The sequence below is a fragment of the Camelus dromedarius genome, chromosome 14 (genome assembly GCF_036321535.1).
Source record: "Camelus dromedarius isolate mCamDro1 chromosome 14, mCamDro1.pat, whole genome shotgun sequence".
Taxonomy (NCBI): domain Eukaryota; kingdom Metazoa; phylum Chordata; class Mammalia; order Artiodactyla; family Camelidae; genus Camelus; species Camelus dromedarius.
In genome coordinates, this window is record NC_087449.1 from 21,037,197 (window position 1) to 21,051,085 (window position 13,889).

Consider the following 13,889-nt stretch of genomic DNA (forward strand, 5'->3'; position numbering starts at 1 on the left):
CAGCAATTATCTGATGGAGGCAGAGCTGGGGTGGAAGGGCAAATCCGTAGTCCTTTGTGTCTGCTCATTCTTCTTGACTCTGACTTCCTGTCTCCCTGCAAGGGGCAAAGACAGCACTTTATGCATGACCCCGATGAAACTGACAGGGTAACACGTGAAAAACTAAGCTTCATCTGGCTATTACCGACTAGACTTGGGTCATCTCTGTGAGTAGTTACGTTTAGAGGAATCATGGTAAAAAGGAATAGAACACTGATTTTTGGATTGAAAGGGTTCCCTACTTTCCAAACATTTTGGGGTACCCAAAGTGATGTTGGGCCTGTGAGAGGCACTTAGTTACTAACAGTCTAAGTTTGGAGAACCCGGCTTAAGCTCTTTCAAGCCCTATGTCCTCATTTCTGTGATGGAGCTGACAATACCTATCGCAGAAGATTGTTATGAAAATTAAATGAGGTAAGAAATATTCTTTCAACTCCTTCATTTGCCTGCTTCTGACAGAGAGGTTTTGAAAAGGGAGCTCAAATTTACCTCTAAGTTACCAAGTCTCACAGTGGCACACGCAGCACCACCAGGGGGAGCAGAGAGCAAGCGTTTCAACCAGAAAACAGCTTCTGAAAATCTATGCCGCGATACTGATACTATAACAGCTTTCAATTTTCTAAACATTTATATAGCTTATTACTTCCTCCTACTTATGCCAAATAAAGGGATTTCATATTGTCAACATCAACCTATAACCATGACACTACCTAGGTGTCTTATTAGAGTAAAAACTCATTAACTCAAAATCTAAGATGAGAATTTCATTTGGGTTGTCTTCAAATTTACCTAAATTCCACATGTGCAAAAGATTGGCTGTGAATTTTTAAGCATGCTTTAAGCATGGGGTTGCTGTGCACACAGATGTCACAATTATTTAATCAAGGAGTTCAACAGGATCTTCATTTGGTTATTGATCAAATGATGCAGAACATGGACTTGCATCTAAGCGTAACCTGTACAATTACAAGATCACATTTCTCATTTAAATGAAAAAGGGTAAATAAACAAGTTGGCATCAAGGATTTACTTTTAAAGAGCTATCTTTGGTGTATGTCATGAAATCTGTATAATTTTACCTTCATTTTCTTGACACTCTTTAAACACATTGCTCTACAGCAAAACTGATGTTCAGAATGATGAAAGCTTTGGAGTCACACTAATCACCAGAATAAATACAGATCATTTCACTTAACTCCCTGAAAACTGGTAAATTCATACATGATACATAACTCATCATTAAACAAAGCCAGAAACTCCCTTCCTTAATTATTTTGATGATGTGGTAGTTTATTGTACTTGAAAATAATAAAATGGCTTTTCTTCTCAAATACACCAAAATTGAAATTTTTTCTCCAATCAGACTAATAGTTCAAATTAGTGAGTTTTTTATTAAAATAGTCACAGGTGCTATCATGTGATGTGCTTTTATTAATGAACTTTGTACCTATGTCTCTCCTATGACACTTGGTAACTTACAGTTGATATTTAAGGATAGTTAGTTTGTCTAGACGTTCACTTTTTACCTTATGCTGATCTAAGGCTGAGGCTATACTAGTATTAAATCTTACATTTTCAGTTGCACAATTTTCGTTTAAAAAGAGACACCCATAAATCTGAAGCTCTTTTTGAACAGTATTTCATTTCCCTGGATGCCTGTTAAATTTAAGTATAGAATACCCATGATCACTGATGTAAACTTCATCCTAGGAGACACTGAATTACAGGGAGCTAAACAGATGGATCTCTCTTAGTTGAACATTTGTCTATTTAGCAAAAAGCACTCTTTTGCTTTACTGTTTTGCTTTTATTTACTCTTTACTCTTTTCAGTAAACATCTCTCTATTTGGAAGTATATAGTAATCATTCAGACCAGGGTGGTTTGAAGATCACACAATCAGATAAAAACCTGTAAAATATATACATCTGCTGTGGTCACTGACTGTTGGCTGGCTTTTCTTTTACTCATATATGTGCTAAAGAATAGTGAAAGTTACTTACGTTCCAAGTGTGGTTTGTTGTAGACTTGTATCTCATTTCACAGGAAACCTTTTCAATTGATGTTTGACTATTCCAGTGAATTACAGTCTTGGGCACTGTAGTATTTATATCCTCAGCCCTGGAAATAATGGATGCAGAAGGTATCACTAGAAAACAAAAACAAAAACAAAGATCCAGCAGCTTAAAACTTTCCTAGGGAGAAATCCGTATTTCCTTATCAATATTTAGACATGTTAAAACCCAAAGTGCTAAAAAAAAGTCTCATGATCAAATTAACAGTTAATTAGATTTTTCTTGTCTGGTGTATTATGTAGGCGAAAATTGCTGTTGTTAAGTAAAATTCTGTTCCACCCATTCTTCATTTCTTTTAAGTGGAACTCTAACAGTCTTGTCTTTTCCCACCTCCCATTCCCTCATAATCCTAACTAATGAGATTAGTTATTAACTGATTAGCAAAAGTTGGCCTTATTAACAAAAGAGTGTACAAAAGAGGTAAAGAAGATGTGTCTTCTTACCTGCATCTCTTTAGGAAGAAATGATGCTTTGCATCCTAAATTTAGTTCAGAGAATCTTACTTGATTAGATGTTGAATTAAGCCCTTTCACAATAATATTTTTTATTCTCTTGTGTTATAGGGAAACTTATATGAATATTTATACCTATTGTTAATTTGTTTTGTTATCTATTAAAATAAATCTGTACTTGAAAGTATAATTTGAACAAAGAGTCCCACAAGACTCTAAGACTCCAAATTATTGCCATGTTCTGTGATTATAATTTTCAAAAAGAAACTGAAATTCTGCTTCGTTATCTTACTAGTTGTTTTGTTGTACTAGGAGTAATGGTGTAACTGGAATGTCTGTATTTCCAAACTGTGTAAATTCTTGTAAGTTTCTTCTGTCCAAACAGAATAAAATTATTGGCACTTCCCATTTCTCCTGTATGCATGGTAGAAAAATGAATACCTATGACTTTGTTGGATGTATTATTTAACAAAGAACTCAAGAACCTGTATGTGTGTTTTTAGGGACCATCCTTACAGCTTAATATTCTCTATGAATTAGTTTCCTTTTTGTTTATTCTAAGTTTATGTAGTATTCTTTGGGAAAATTATTGTTTATCATCAATAACTATAATTATCTAAAATTATATATGCACAGGTAAATGATTTAAAGAAATAAAAACTAAAGATTTGCTTTCTAGTAGCACTGTCTGAAAATAGATTCTTTGGGCTAAACCTAGCATAGGACGTAAGTGGTAGTAGCAGAATTCATCTAATTAAAGAGCTTACTTATCGCACTGAACTTTTATCATCTGAATTCTGTGGTTGCTAGTTTTGCATGCTTTTGCTAGTTTAAGCTTCTTATAATAAGAATCGGAATTCAGAGATTTCTAGATCAGGGAAGTGGATCTCCAGGGCTCTGAGACCATTTGGGACCATTTAAGCACTCCCAAGACTATAAATTGCCCACCCCCTCCTGTCTTTCACCTCTGAGTTTGGCCTGCCACAGGTAGAACAGCACAAGCATTCTGAGACCCTTTTGCAGAAAGAATTGTTCTGGGGAGGAAGCAAAAGTCTGCTTAGTCCTCTGAGAAATGCAGATCGAACAGTCAATCACATTTAAGATAGAGTCTCAGCACAGAGCAGATCAGTGCAATAGGGATCCAAGCCTTTAGGTTTGAATGAGCTTATATTTTTCAAATAAACATGCATTATATAATATGTACTTGCACATTCATTTGTTACCCAAGACTCAGATGTTGAATTTTTGCTCTCTTTGCTTAGGTTTCAAACATTCCAATCAGATCTTACGTTTTTAAAAATTGTCAGTTCCATCGTAGGTGCCATATCTTTAGTTTCTGCTTGTGTTGAAATAAAGAACCATATTACAGTTGTTTGGTATCTTTCCAACAACATGTATTTACTTATAATTATTCAGTGGGGAGAACTAATGTTCAACATAGCAGCCAGCATTTTCTGTATTGAATTTAATTTCTCTATAAGAAAAGTTTAAGCATTCCTCTCACATATCATTTTGGCACAGTGTTACTGCACTATTAACTCACCCCTTGCCTTTCAGCATACCTCCCTAACTTAATTACAGTCCAGATCTGTAGCTGTTATGTAGAAATTGCTCCCAGGAGAGTCCCCTGGCTTCAGTTTCATAGAACAGTTCATTTATCTGACTTGCAGTGTCTCATTCTTATGAATATAGCTTATTCATGAATAATCTGGGCACTTTGTTGGGTGGCACTGTCACTGTCAACTCGTGTTTTTCAATCTGAGTTTCTAAGAGTCCATTTTGGGATACTGGGAAGAAGGAGAGCAGGAGGAGAAGGAGGAGGAGGAGTCACTCAAAACAAGAGGCTCCCTGCTTCAGTGTGAAAAGCAGATTTGGAGGTGCTAGCCAGCCGAGATATTCCCTTTTATGGGAGGTGGGGTGGTGGTTAATTATGGCAAGTTAGCAAGTCTGGGATGAAATCTGGCTCCCCTCCTTACAAGCTTTGTGCTTTGAGCAAATTATTTTATCTATTCCTTCATCTGTAAAATGGGCACAGGAGTACGATGTATGATTATGTCCAGAATTAAATGTGATTTGCATGTTACTTGCCTGGAACTCTGTAGGTGTTCCATAAATGGATGCAGTGCTACTAAGGTTGTAATAAGATCACAATGATAATAATAGCAGTAACACTGCTAATAACTCCTAAAAATGATGCTGGACATGGTAACCTTTAAACATCACTTACCCACTGAGGGGAACCTGTTATAAGAAAAGCACATGTTAACAGCCATATCCTACCTCAAAATGTAAATTTACAAAAAAGTGTAGATCATGGTCCAGAGAATTATCACTTTGAGAATATACAATACAGTGGAGTTACTGTACATCACCATAGTCAAGAGTTTTCAAATGTAACATTCAGAGTGTAAGGACAGATCTTTAGACCAATCCTATTAGTTGAGATAGTTGTGTTCAGTTGAGAAGTTGAGATACTAGCTGTGCTAGAAGACCCCAGTAATCCCCAGTGGATACCCACGTTGTACCCGAAGAGAAGTGTCACATCCCCTAACTCATTAGCCATCAGGAAAGCTGTCGGACACATTGCAATGTACCTGTCAATAAAGACTAAGGGAGGAGTTGAGGATGCTGGAACTAGAGGCTTTTTAGCTCTCCAATCTCAACTTTCTTAATGTCACCTACCCTTCACTTCCTCATGCATAAATTATAATATCTTCCACAAAATACAGTTGTTGTGAGGGTTAAATAAGATAATGTGTATAAAAGCAGTGAGCACTGAAGAAAGTGCACCATAAATGTTAGCTTACTGAAATCATCTTTGATAATAAACACAGGAATAATTGGCACTAGAATCTCCAGATAGAAGGTGAGTCACACATGGTGCTCTTTGGCTGAACTCTGACTTTAGGGCTGGTATGTAGTTGTAAAAGGCTCAAGGGCAGTTGCTTTTTACAGTTTATCTTAAGGAAAAAAACCAACTACTCTGCAAAAATTTAGTGAAAAGCTTGTCCTTGGCAGTATAGTTTATAATGGTGAAAATTTGAAAACAATAATAAGGGAATGATTAAAGATATTAATCAAAAATAATACTATAGGTTAAATTAATAGAAATGTTTATTATATATTGTAATTTTTTAAAAAGACAATTTCTAAAATACCCGAAGCAAAAAGTGTTAACTTTTGTTGAATCTGACTGGTGTCCATATGTAGATGTCTACATGATTCTCCACAGTTTTCTACTTTTTGGATAAAACTTTTCAAACAAACAAACAAAAAAACATACGTTCCAAAACAGTGTATACAGCACAATGCTTTAGTATGCTGTACTTCTCACAACACAACATTCATCACACTTTATCATAATCCTTGTTTCTTTCCATCTTCCTTGGTAGATTGCAAGATATTTAGGACAGCTAGTACCTTGTCTTATTCTCCCTGGCCCTTAGAACAATGCTTGAACATAATAAGAAGTTTTCAAAAAAATATTTGTGAAAAGACATACCCCCATGTAGAAATAAGATTGGAAGGATAGATAACACAGTGGTAGCCTTGACTTATCTTTGAGTTGTCTCCGGCAGTAGATTATGGGTAATTCTCATTTTCTTTATGATGGTCTTCCAGAACTTTAGGGGAACTCCTTTCAGATCTAAACTTCATTTGACTAGGTCAGCACATTAGTTGTTTATTTGTAAAGCCACTGTAGAATTTCTTATTCTTTACCTATATCATCCAGGTGAATTTGCAGTGGTTTCGACTTCTCCACGCCCAGTACATTTGCAACTTGGACCCAAACCAAATACTTCTTGCCACCTTGCAGTGAATCAGTGGAGATGTTAATATAACTTGAAGTGAGATATTGTTGTTCTTCTTCTGTCTCTAAACTTTAAAAATGAAAAGATTATGATCACTAGTTTTGTCTGGTTTGAATTAATTATTCCTTAAAATTTTTATACTACCTTTTTAGCTTGCTTTCAGAATGTAAACTTTTACTTAAAATGAATCAAAATCGGTTTCATTTTTAGAATTTTTAGGATGGAAAAAGATATTTCGGAATTTTTAAAAACATAGTCAAGACCATCCAGGGCCACAGTATGACTTTCATGGGCCCTAGGCACTTTTGCCTCCATAGACCCCTTCTTCCATTAAGATAAAAAAGTTTCTATGTGTGTAAGTGTGTTTAATATACGCATATACATTCATATAGATTGTTTTACAACTGTTGATACACAAGCAAAAATGTTAACATTACATATTAAGACATTTTCTTTGACCTAATGGTTTATTTTCTCCTGTGATTTTAAATGAAACTAAACATTTCCGTAGACTCCTGAAAGTATGGCGGGCACTGTTTCTACTGGGCCTATTTGGGAAAGTCCACTCAGGAAGGGGCTTGAACTAAATGGGAAGGGGCATTGCATAGGGGTTCCATGCAAGGGCTCTGTAATAAGCTATGCTGACTTAATGCTAAAGAAGAACTCAAATGTGAAAATAAGAGAATGGCAACTCTGTGTAGTAAGTAGGGCATCTTTGAGTATGTTCCAGTTAGAGAAAACCACATACGTGTTCTTAAATGGTTTGTGGCTAATTCTCTTATCACACGTATTGAGACCACAAGTCAAAATGGAAATGTATTCTCAAACTGACATTAACTATAATTACTAGGTAATTTAAGTTTTCTTTTTAAGTCTACCCTCATATTAGCACCTCAACCACAGAGCACTATTTTAGATGAAGAATCCAATCATAATGACTGACTGTACTTTAGGACTGTTTTTGCATACATTACAAAGTTTTAAATTTTCTTACTTCTATTTTTTGTGTGCTAGTTAATACATAACAGATTCGGCTTGATTTATATTTTTCTGACATTTTCAGTGCACCTAGCCCTAGTTGTGGTTAACAGATTTTCATAAACACTGCTGATTTATGGTGATAATGATGAATGGTGTGTTTTGTTTATTTAATCACTCATTCAACAAATATTTATTTAACATCTACTATGTTCTAAGCACTACTTCAGACACTGAGGCTACAACAGTGAACAAAACAAGTGAAGTCCCAACTTTTGTGGAACATACATTCTGGTGGAAACAAATAAAAATAGATATGTCTTGTAGTGATAAATATTCAGATATTCAGAAAGAAAAAAAAAGGCAGGTAGGAAGTGCTAGGAGCAAGTTTGGGGGAATTTTTTTTTTTAAAGGGAAGTCCTGAGAATCTGAGAAGGTAACACTAGAGCAGTGAAGAATCAAGTCTTGTGGCTTTCTGGAAGAAGAGCATTCTAGGTAATGTGCAAAGGCCATGAGGCAGGACCTTGCCTGTCCTGTTCAAGAACAGTCAGGAGGTCAGTGAGGCTTGGTAGAGTGATAAAGATGGAAAGGGTTGAGATAAGAGAGTTCTGGAGGAGGGGGAAATTTAGAAGGCATTGTAAGGTCACTTAGAATCATTGAAGGACTCTGGCTTTGACAGCTGAGTGAAATGGGAAATTTTGAGCAGAAGAGTGACATGATCTGATGACCACGTGAGAAAAATTACTCTGGCTACTTGTGAATAATAGATTGTAGGAGGGGAAAGTTGGAGGCTAGAGCACCAGTTTACTGCCCCAGTTGAGAGGTTATGTGGCTTGGGCCAAGTAGTGAGAAGAGGTCAGCTTTTTAAAGGCAGACCAAATGGGTTTTGCTGATCAGTTGAATGGGGTTGGGAGAGGTACATGACAGAGAAGAATCCAGAAGGGCGCCAATGATTTTGACCTGAATAATGCAAAGGATGGAGTTGCCACTGACTGAGATAGGGAATGCAAGTCTGGGGAGAGGAAACTGGGTATTTGGTTTTGAAAATGTTAGCTTGAAGATACCTTTCAGACAGGTAAGAGGAAATGTTGGGTAAGATGTTAAATATTTGGTGGCTACGGTTCAGGAGAGATATCTGGACTGGAGATATAAATTAGGGAGTTTTACACCATGAACTTGGATGAGATCTTTTAGATAATGAGTATAGGCAGAGATAATAAGAGATCCTAGGATAGAGATCTGGGTCACTATTACTTTACTGGAATAAAGAGCAATTGGCAAGAGAGACTGAAAAAAAGCATTCAGGGAAGTAGAAGGAGAACCAGAAGGGAGTGGTGTCCTGGAAGCCAAAAGAAGGAAGTAAAAAGCTAAGTTAAATGCTCTCAGTAGTAAATCCTCCTGATAAGGAAGATAGTGACTGAGTATAAACTGTTTGGATCTGGCAGTGGGGATGTAATTAGTGACACTGATAAGAGCTGGAGGTGGAGGGCAAAAACTTGACTAAACTAGATTAAAGAGGGGATGAAAAGAGAGGAGGTAGAGGCAGAAAGTACAGACTGTTTTGAGGAGTTTTCCGTAAGAGGAAGAGAGAAACAGTTTAGTGGAAGGGAGGGACCAAGGAAAGGTTGTATATTCAAGATGGCAAGTTCTACAGCACTTCAAAAGCTGATGGGGAGACCCAGTAAAGACAGAAGAGGCGATGATGCAGAAGAAAGAGAAGAAAATTGTTGCAGCAGTGTCCTCCAATAGGGTGGACGGGGTGAGATCTCGCACACAGGTGGAGAGCTGGCCTCGGGGCACGGGTGGTTCATCCACAGGAGTAGAAGGAAGACCAAGTGTGGGGGTACGGATGTCAACAGGTCAGCAGATGAGGGAGGTGGTGGTATTTCTCATTACTCCTGTTTTCTCAGTGAAATAGGAAGCCCATCATCAGCAAAGAGTGAGGAGAGGGAGAAGGTGTTGGGCACCAGAGATGAGAGAAAAAGTAATGAAGTCGTTACCTGGCTAGTAAGGGAGTGACTTGGCCAGTGAAATGTAGTAGGGCCACTGGGTGGCCATCTGGTCCCAGCTGAGGTGAGCGGTCACGAGTATGAAGTAGTACCAGTCAGTAAGTTTGTGTTTGTCCCCGGTCGCAATTAGCTGCCCGAGCACAGGTACAGAATTGGTGTGAGGAGACGCATTTTAGAGCATGAACTGATTATTAAGTCCTAAAAAAGTTACTGAAACATAACATCACAGCCTTAAAAACACTTGGAATTATATCTAAGAACTCTCTCTGGTTATTAGGAACATGCATATGGAGAAGAAGATGTGGCAAAAACAAGCAGGCCTTGTGAACTGGCAGAGGAGGCAACAGATTTTAGAATCTAAAATGTTATCTCACTAAATTAAAAGATCCTATAGTACCTGAAAATTCTGTCACTGGTTTCAGTCTAAGAAGTTATGGGCTGGTCGTGTACAGAGATGATGTCTATTACAAAAAAGTTTCTAGAGTTTAACATAGTTCTGAGAAGACATGAAATACTGAATAAATATTAGCTAAATCGACTTGAGTGGAATAGAATGAAGGGCCGTCATGCACTTATTTTCTTGCAGCCAGTATTTGTTGAGCAGAAGGCACCATGCCAGACATTGCAGGAGTTTCCAAAATAAAGAAACAGCATATTTATAGGAAGGTGTTTTGGGTAATGGGATAACAGTAAGTAGATATTTATTAGCAGAGGTTCATTTTTTTTTCTATTGCCACCCATTATTGGTACATAGCAAAATACAAAGGAGTTGCGGAGGGTATGTGAATGGCCATGCAGCTCTGCTGGTGGGGTGACCACAGAGGTACTGGGGAGAAATAAAGCTCTGGAAAATAAAGAAATAAAGGCGCAATTCCTCTACAACTTCCACCCGACACCAGATTGGAGGCCCTGATGGCCCTTACGCTGCATAGAGGAGATGCCACCTTTCTGCCAAGATTGAAACAAGTGGGTGGGCTGAGGTGAAATGCCTTTCTGTGTATGTGATTTTACTGGCAAACAGAGCTACATGAGTTGGAAGTGAAACTTTGCAAATGCTAATTTCTACCTATCTGCCTAAGTGGAAAATACCCTAACAGCCCAGCATCTAGAAGAGCCTCTTTTAAATCTGACACTGCCTCCACTGCAGAATTCATTGTGTTGCCTTTTTCCTAGGGAGAAAGGCCTTTTTCACTGTTAGTTAGAAAAATGGGTGTCTCTTCTCTAATTTTTTCAACTCATGCGTGTGTGTTTAGTTAATTGTAGGACAAACAGATGTTTATTTTCTTTTCCAGTTTGTCTGTGCTTACAGAAGCTCATTCTTTGAATTTGCTAGAGGAGAACATTTGTTTTTATGCTAACCCTCCACATCTTTTATGTCTTCTTTAAAATATGATAAAATTACATTAATCTGGACTCAGTTAATTAAGAATTTGGGCTAGGTTTGCTTGAGTTTAGCTATAATTTAGTCTTGGTTTTAGGAAAGACAATAAAAATCTTTTAAAATATATAGGACCTTATGTTATTATTATTTGACTAGACTGTGAAAGGAGGATGCAGGCAATGTCTATTTCTAGTTATCAGAATACTCACTGAATTAATGTTTATTGAGCACTTATTATGTGCCAGGCCCCATTCCAGGGTCAAGCAATATATGGCTGAACAAAACAAACAAAAATTCTTGCCCACATTGAATATACATTTCTAGTTTGAATAAATGAGTGACTTTACTATTGACATGTGTACAACAGCTAGAAAATTAATCTTATTAGAGCACATTTAACATTCCTTCTAACTAGTCATCAGTCCAAAATTATTGCTACTTGAAAATTATGTAAATAAAATTATTGTTTATAATATCGTGCAAATGATAATTTCTAATGGCTTTACATTAATCTCTCCCAAATCAATCAGGTTTTGATTTTAGAACAAGTCAAACAGGCCTAGGGAATCATCCTTGTGTTTCACCATAATACTCTAATACTCTAACATTACCTTTTTATCAGTTTCTAAGTATTTCCTATTTGTGGGCCATTTCCTAAAATTTGCTTTCTTTTATGTTTTATAACACTTGATCTGGTATTACTTATCCTCATTGCACAGGAAGCTGAGGCTTAGCAAAGCTAAATAAATTTTCCAAGATCACCTGGCTAGCAACTGTGGCAGATACTGTTAGATGGCAGTACTGAACTCCATCCACAATGCCCTTCTCCCAGGTTCCCATCCAGATAGAGTAGACGTGTAACTCAGTTCTGGCCAATGAGATGCAAGTGGAAGTCCATGGGAGAATGTCCTTTTCCCTTCACCACTTTCCTGCCTGAAAACTGGATGAGAGGCCTGGATGTGCAGCATCTGAGAATTAAGGCCAATACACTAAAGACTGCGGAGGAGAAAGGTGGAAAGAGGTTAGGTCCTTGAGGGTATCATTGAATTAACATGCTAGCTCTAGATTGCCTACCACTATGGGCCTGATATAAATAAAGCCTTGTCTGTTTAAGTCACAGCACTTGGGTTTTCATATATTTGTACCATAAAAGATACCCTGCTGTTAAGTCTCAGAACTGAAAATCAAACATAAAACTCTAAACCCCCTGCTCTTTCCAATGGATATCTCTGAAAGTTTCTCTTTAATAAATCTATTCTTAAGACTTTCAAAGTGCCTTTTTGAGTACTGAAAACAACCTCAGTACTCATAGCTACTGTAAGTATTCCTCACTTGATAAAGTATATGTGTCCCTCAAAAACCACATGTAAATAATTTAGACATATGGAATTTTAATGCATTAATGTATTTTAAAAGAAATATATAATAATTTTTTAAATATTAGGAGAACATTTTTATGATACTAAGTAGGAATTTAGAGGGTGGTTGACAAGTGTTTATCTAACAAATATATTTTCTTAAATTATGGTATGCCTGTTCCAAATTTACAGCACAATTTTATTGTCAGAAACCTAAGAAGGCACATTGTCAGGATTTAAGAGAATTAACCCATACCCATTAGCATGGCAATAACCAACAAAATAATAACAAATGTTGGCAAGAATGTGGAGAAGTTGGTGCCGTCATACATTCCTGGTGGGAATGTCATGGTGTAGCTGCTTTAGAAAACAGTATGGCAGCTTAAAAATAGGCACAAGACTAATAGACATTTCTCCAGAGAAGATGGACAGATATCCAACAAGCACGTGAAAAAAATGCAACATCACTAATCACCAGAGAAATGCAAATCAAAGCAACAATGAGATACCATCTTACACCTGTCAGAATGCCTATCATCAAAAAGTCTACAAATAACTAATGTTGGCGAGGTTATGGAGAAAGGGAAACCCTAGTACACTGTTGGTGGGACTATAAGTTGGTGCAGCCACTATGGATAACAGTATGGAGATTCCTCAAAAAAACTAAAAACAGAACTACCATATGATCTAGCAATTCCACTGCTCGGTATACATCTGAAGAAAATGAAAATACTAATTTGAAAAGATACATGCACCCCAGTGTTCATAGCAGCATTATTTACAATAGTCAAGATATGGAAGCAACCTAAGTGTATGTCAACAGATGAATGGATAAGGAAGATGGAATACTACTCAGCCATAAAAAGATGGAATTATGCATTTGCAACAACATGAATGGACCTAAAGAGTGTTATGCTTAGTGAAATAAGTCAAAGACAAATACTCTATTATCACTTATATGTGAAATCTAAAAAAATAAAACAAACATATATATATAACAAAACAGAAACAAACTCATAGATGTAGAAAACTAACTAGTGATTGCTAGTGGGGAGAGGCAATGGGGCACAAGATAGGGGTATGGGACTAAGAGACATTTTGTATAAAATAAATGAGAAACAAAAATATATTGTATAAAATAAATAAGAAACAAAAATATATTGTACACTACAGGAAAATAGAGCCATTATCCTGTAATAACTTTAAATGGAGTATGACCTATAAAAATATTGAATCACTGTGTTGTACACCTGAAACTATTATAGTGTTGTAAATCAGCTATACATCAAAAAAAAAAAAAGTATGGCAGTTCCTCAAAGGTTTAAACTGAGTTGCCATATGACCCAGCATATTTATTCCTAAGTAAATTCTCAAGACAAATGAAAACATATATCTATACAAAGTCTTGTATATGAATGTTAGTAGAGGATTATTTATAGTAGCCAAAAAAGTGGAAATAACCCAAATGTCCATCAACTAATGAATGGATAAATTAAATGTAATATAGCCATATGAATGGAACATTATTCAGCCATAAAAAGGAATGAAGTACTGATACATGCTACACCGTGGATGAACCTTGAAAACTTTATGCTAAGTGAAAGAAGCTAGTCATGAAAGACCATGAATTGAATTATTTCTTTAATACAAAACATCCAGAGTAGGCAAGTCCACAGAGGATGCCTAGGGCTGGGAGAGTTGAGGAGAAATGGGAGGTGACTGCTAATGGAGACAGGGTTTCTTTTTGGCTTGATAAAAATGTTCTAATACTGCGGTGATGGTTGCAC

General features: G+C 36.7%; 2 protein-coding genes across 2 annotated transcripts in view; one reads left to right on the forward strand and one right to left on the reverse strand.

Moving 5' to 3' along the window:
* The window catches only part of C14H1orf141 (chromosome 14 C1orf141 homolog), a 149,418-nt gene that overhangs the window by 57,337 nt on the left and 78,192 nt on the right, over positions 1-13,889 (forward strand). The gene's annotated exons all lie outside the window — the stretch shown is intronic.
* IL23R (interleukin 23 receptor) overlaps positions 1-13,889 on the reverse strand; it is a 50,593-nt gene that overhangs the window by 23,271 nt on the left and 13,433 nt on the right. Inside the window, exons 5-6 of the mRNA XM_010989008.3 lie at positions 6,285-6,445; positions 2,041-2,186 (exon numbers count right to left, since the gene is read on the reverse strand). Of these exons, the coding sequence (XP_010987310.1) occupies positions 2,041-2,186; positions 6,285-6,445 (307 nt within the window). The remainder of the gene's footprint in view (positions 1-2,040; positions 2,187-6,284; positions 6,446-13,889) is intronic.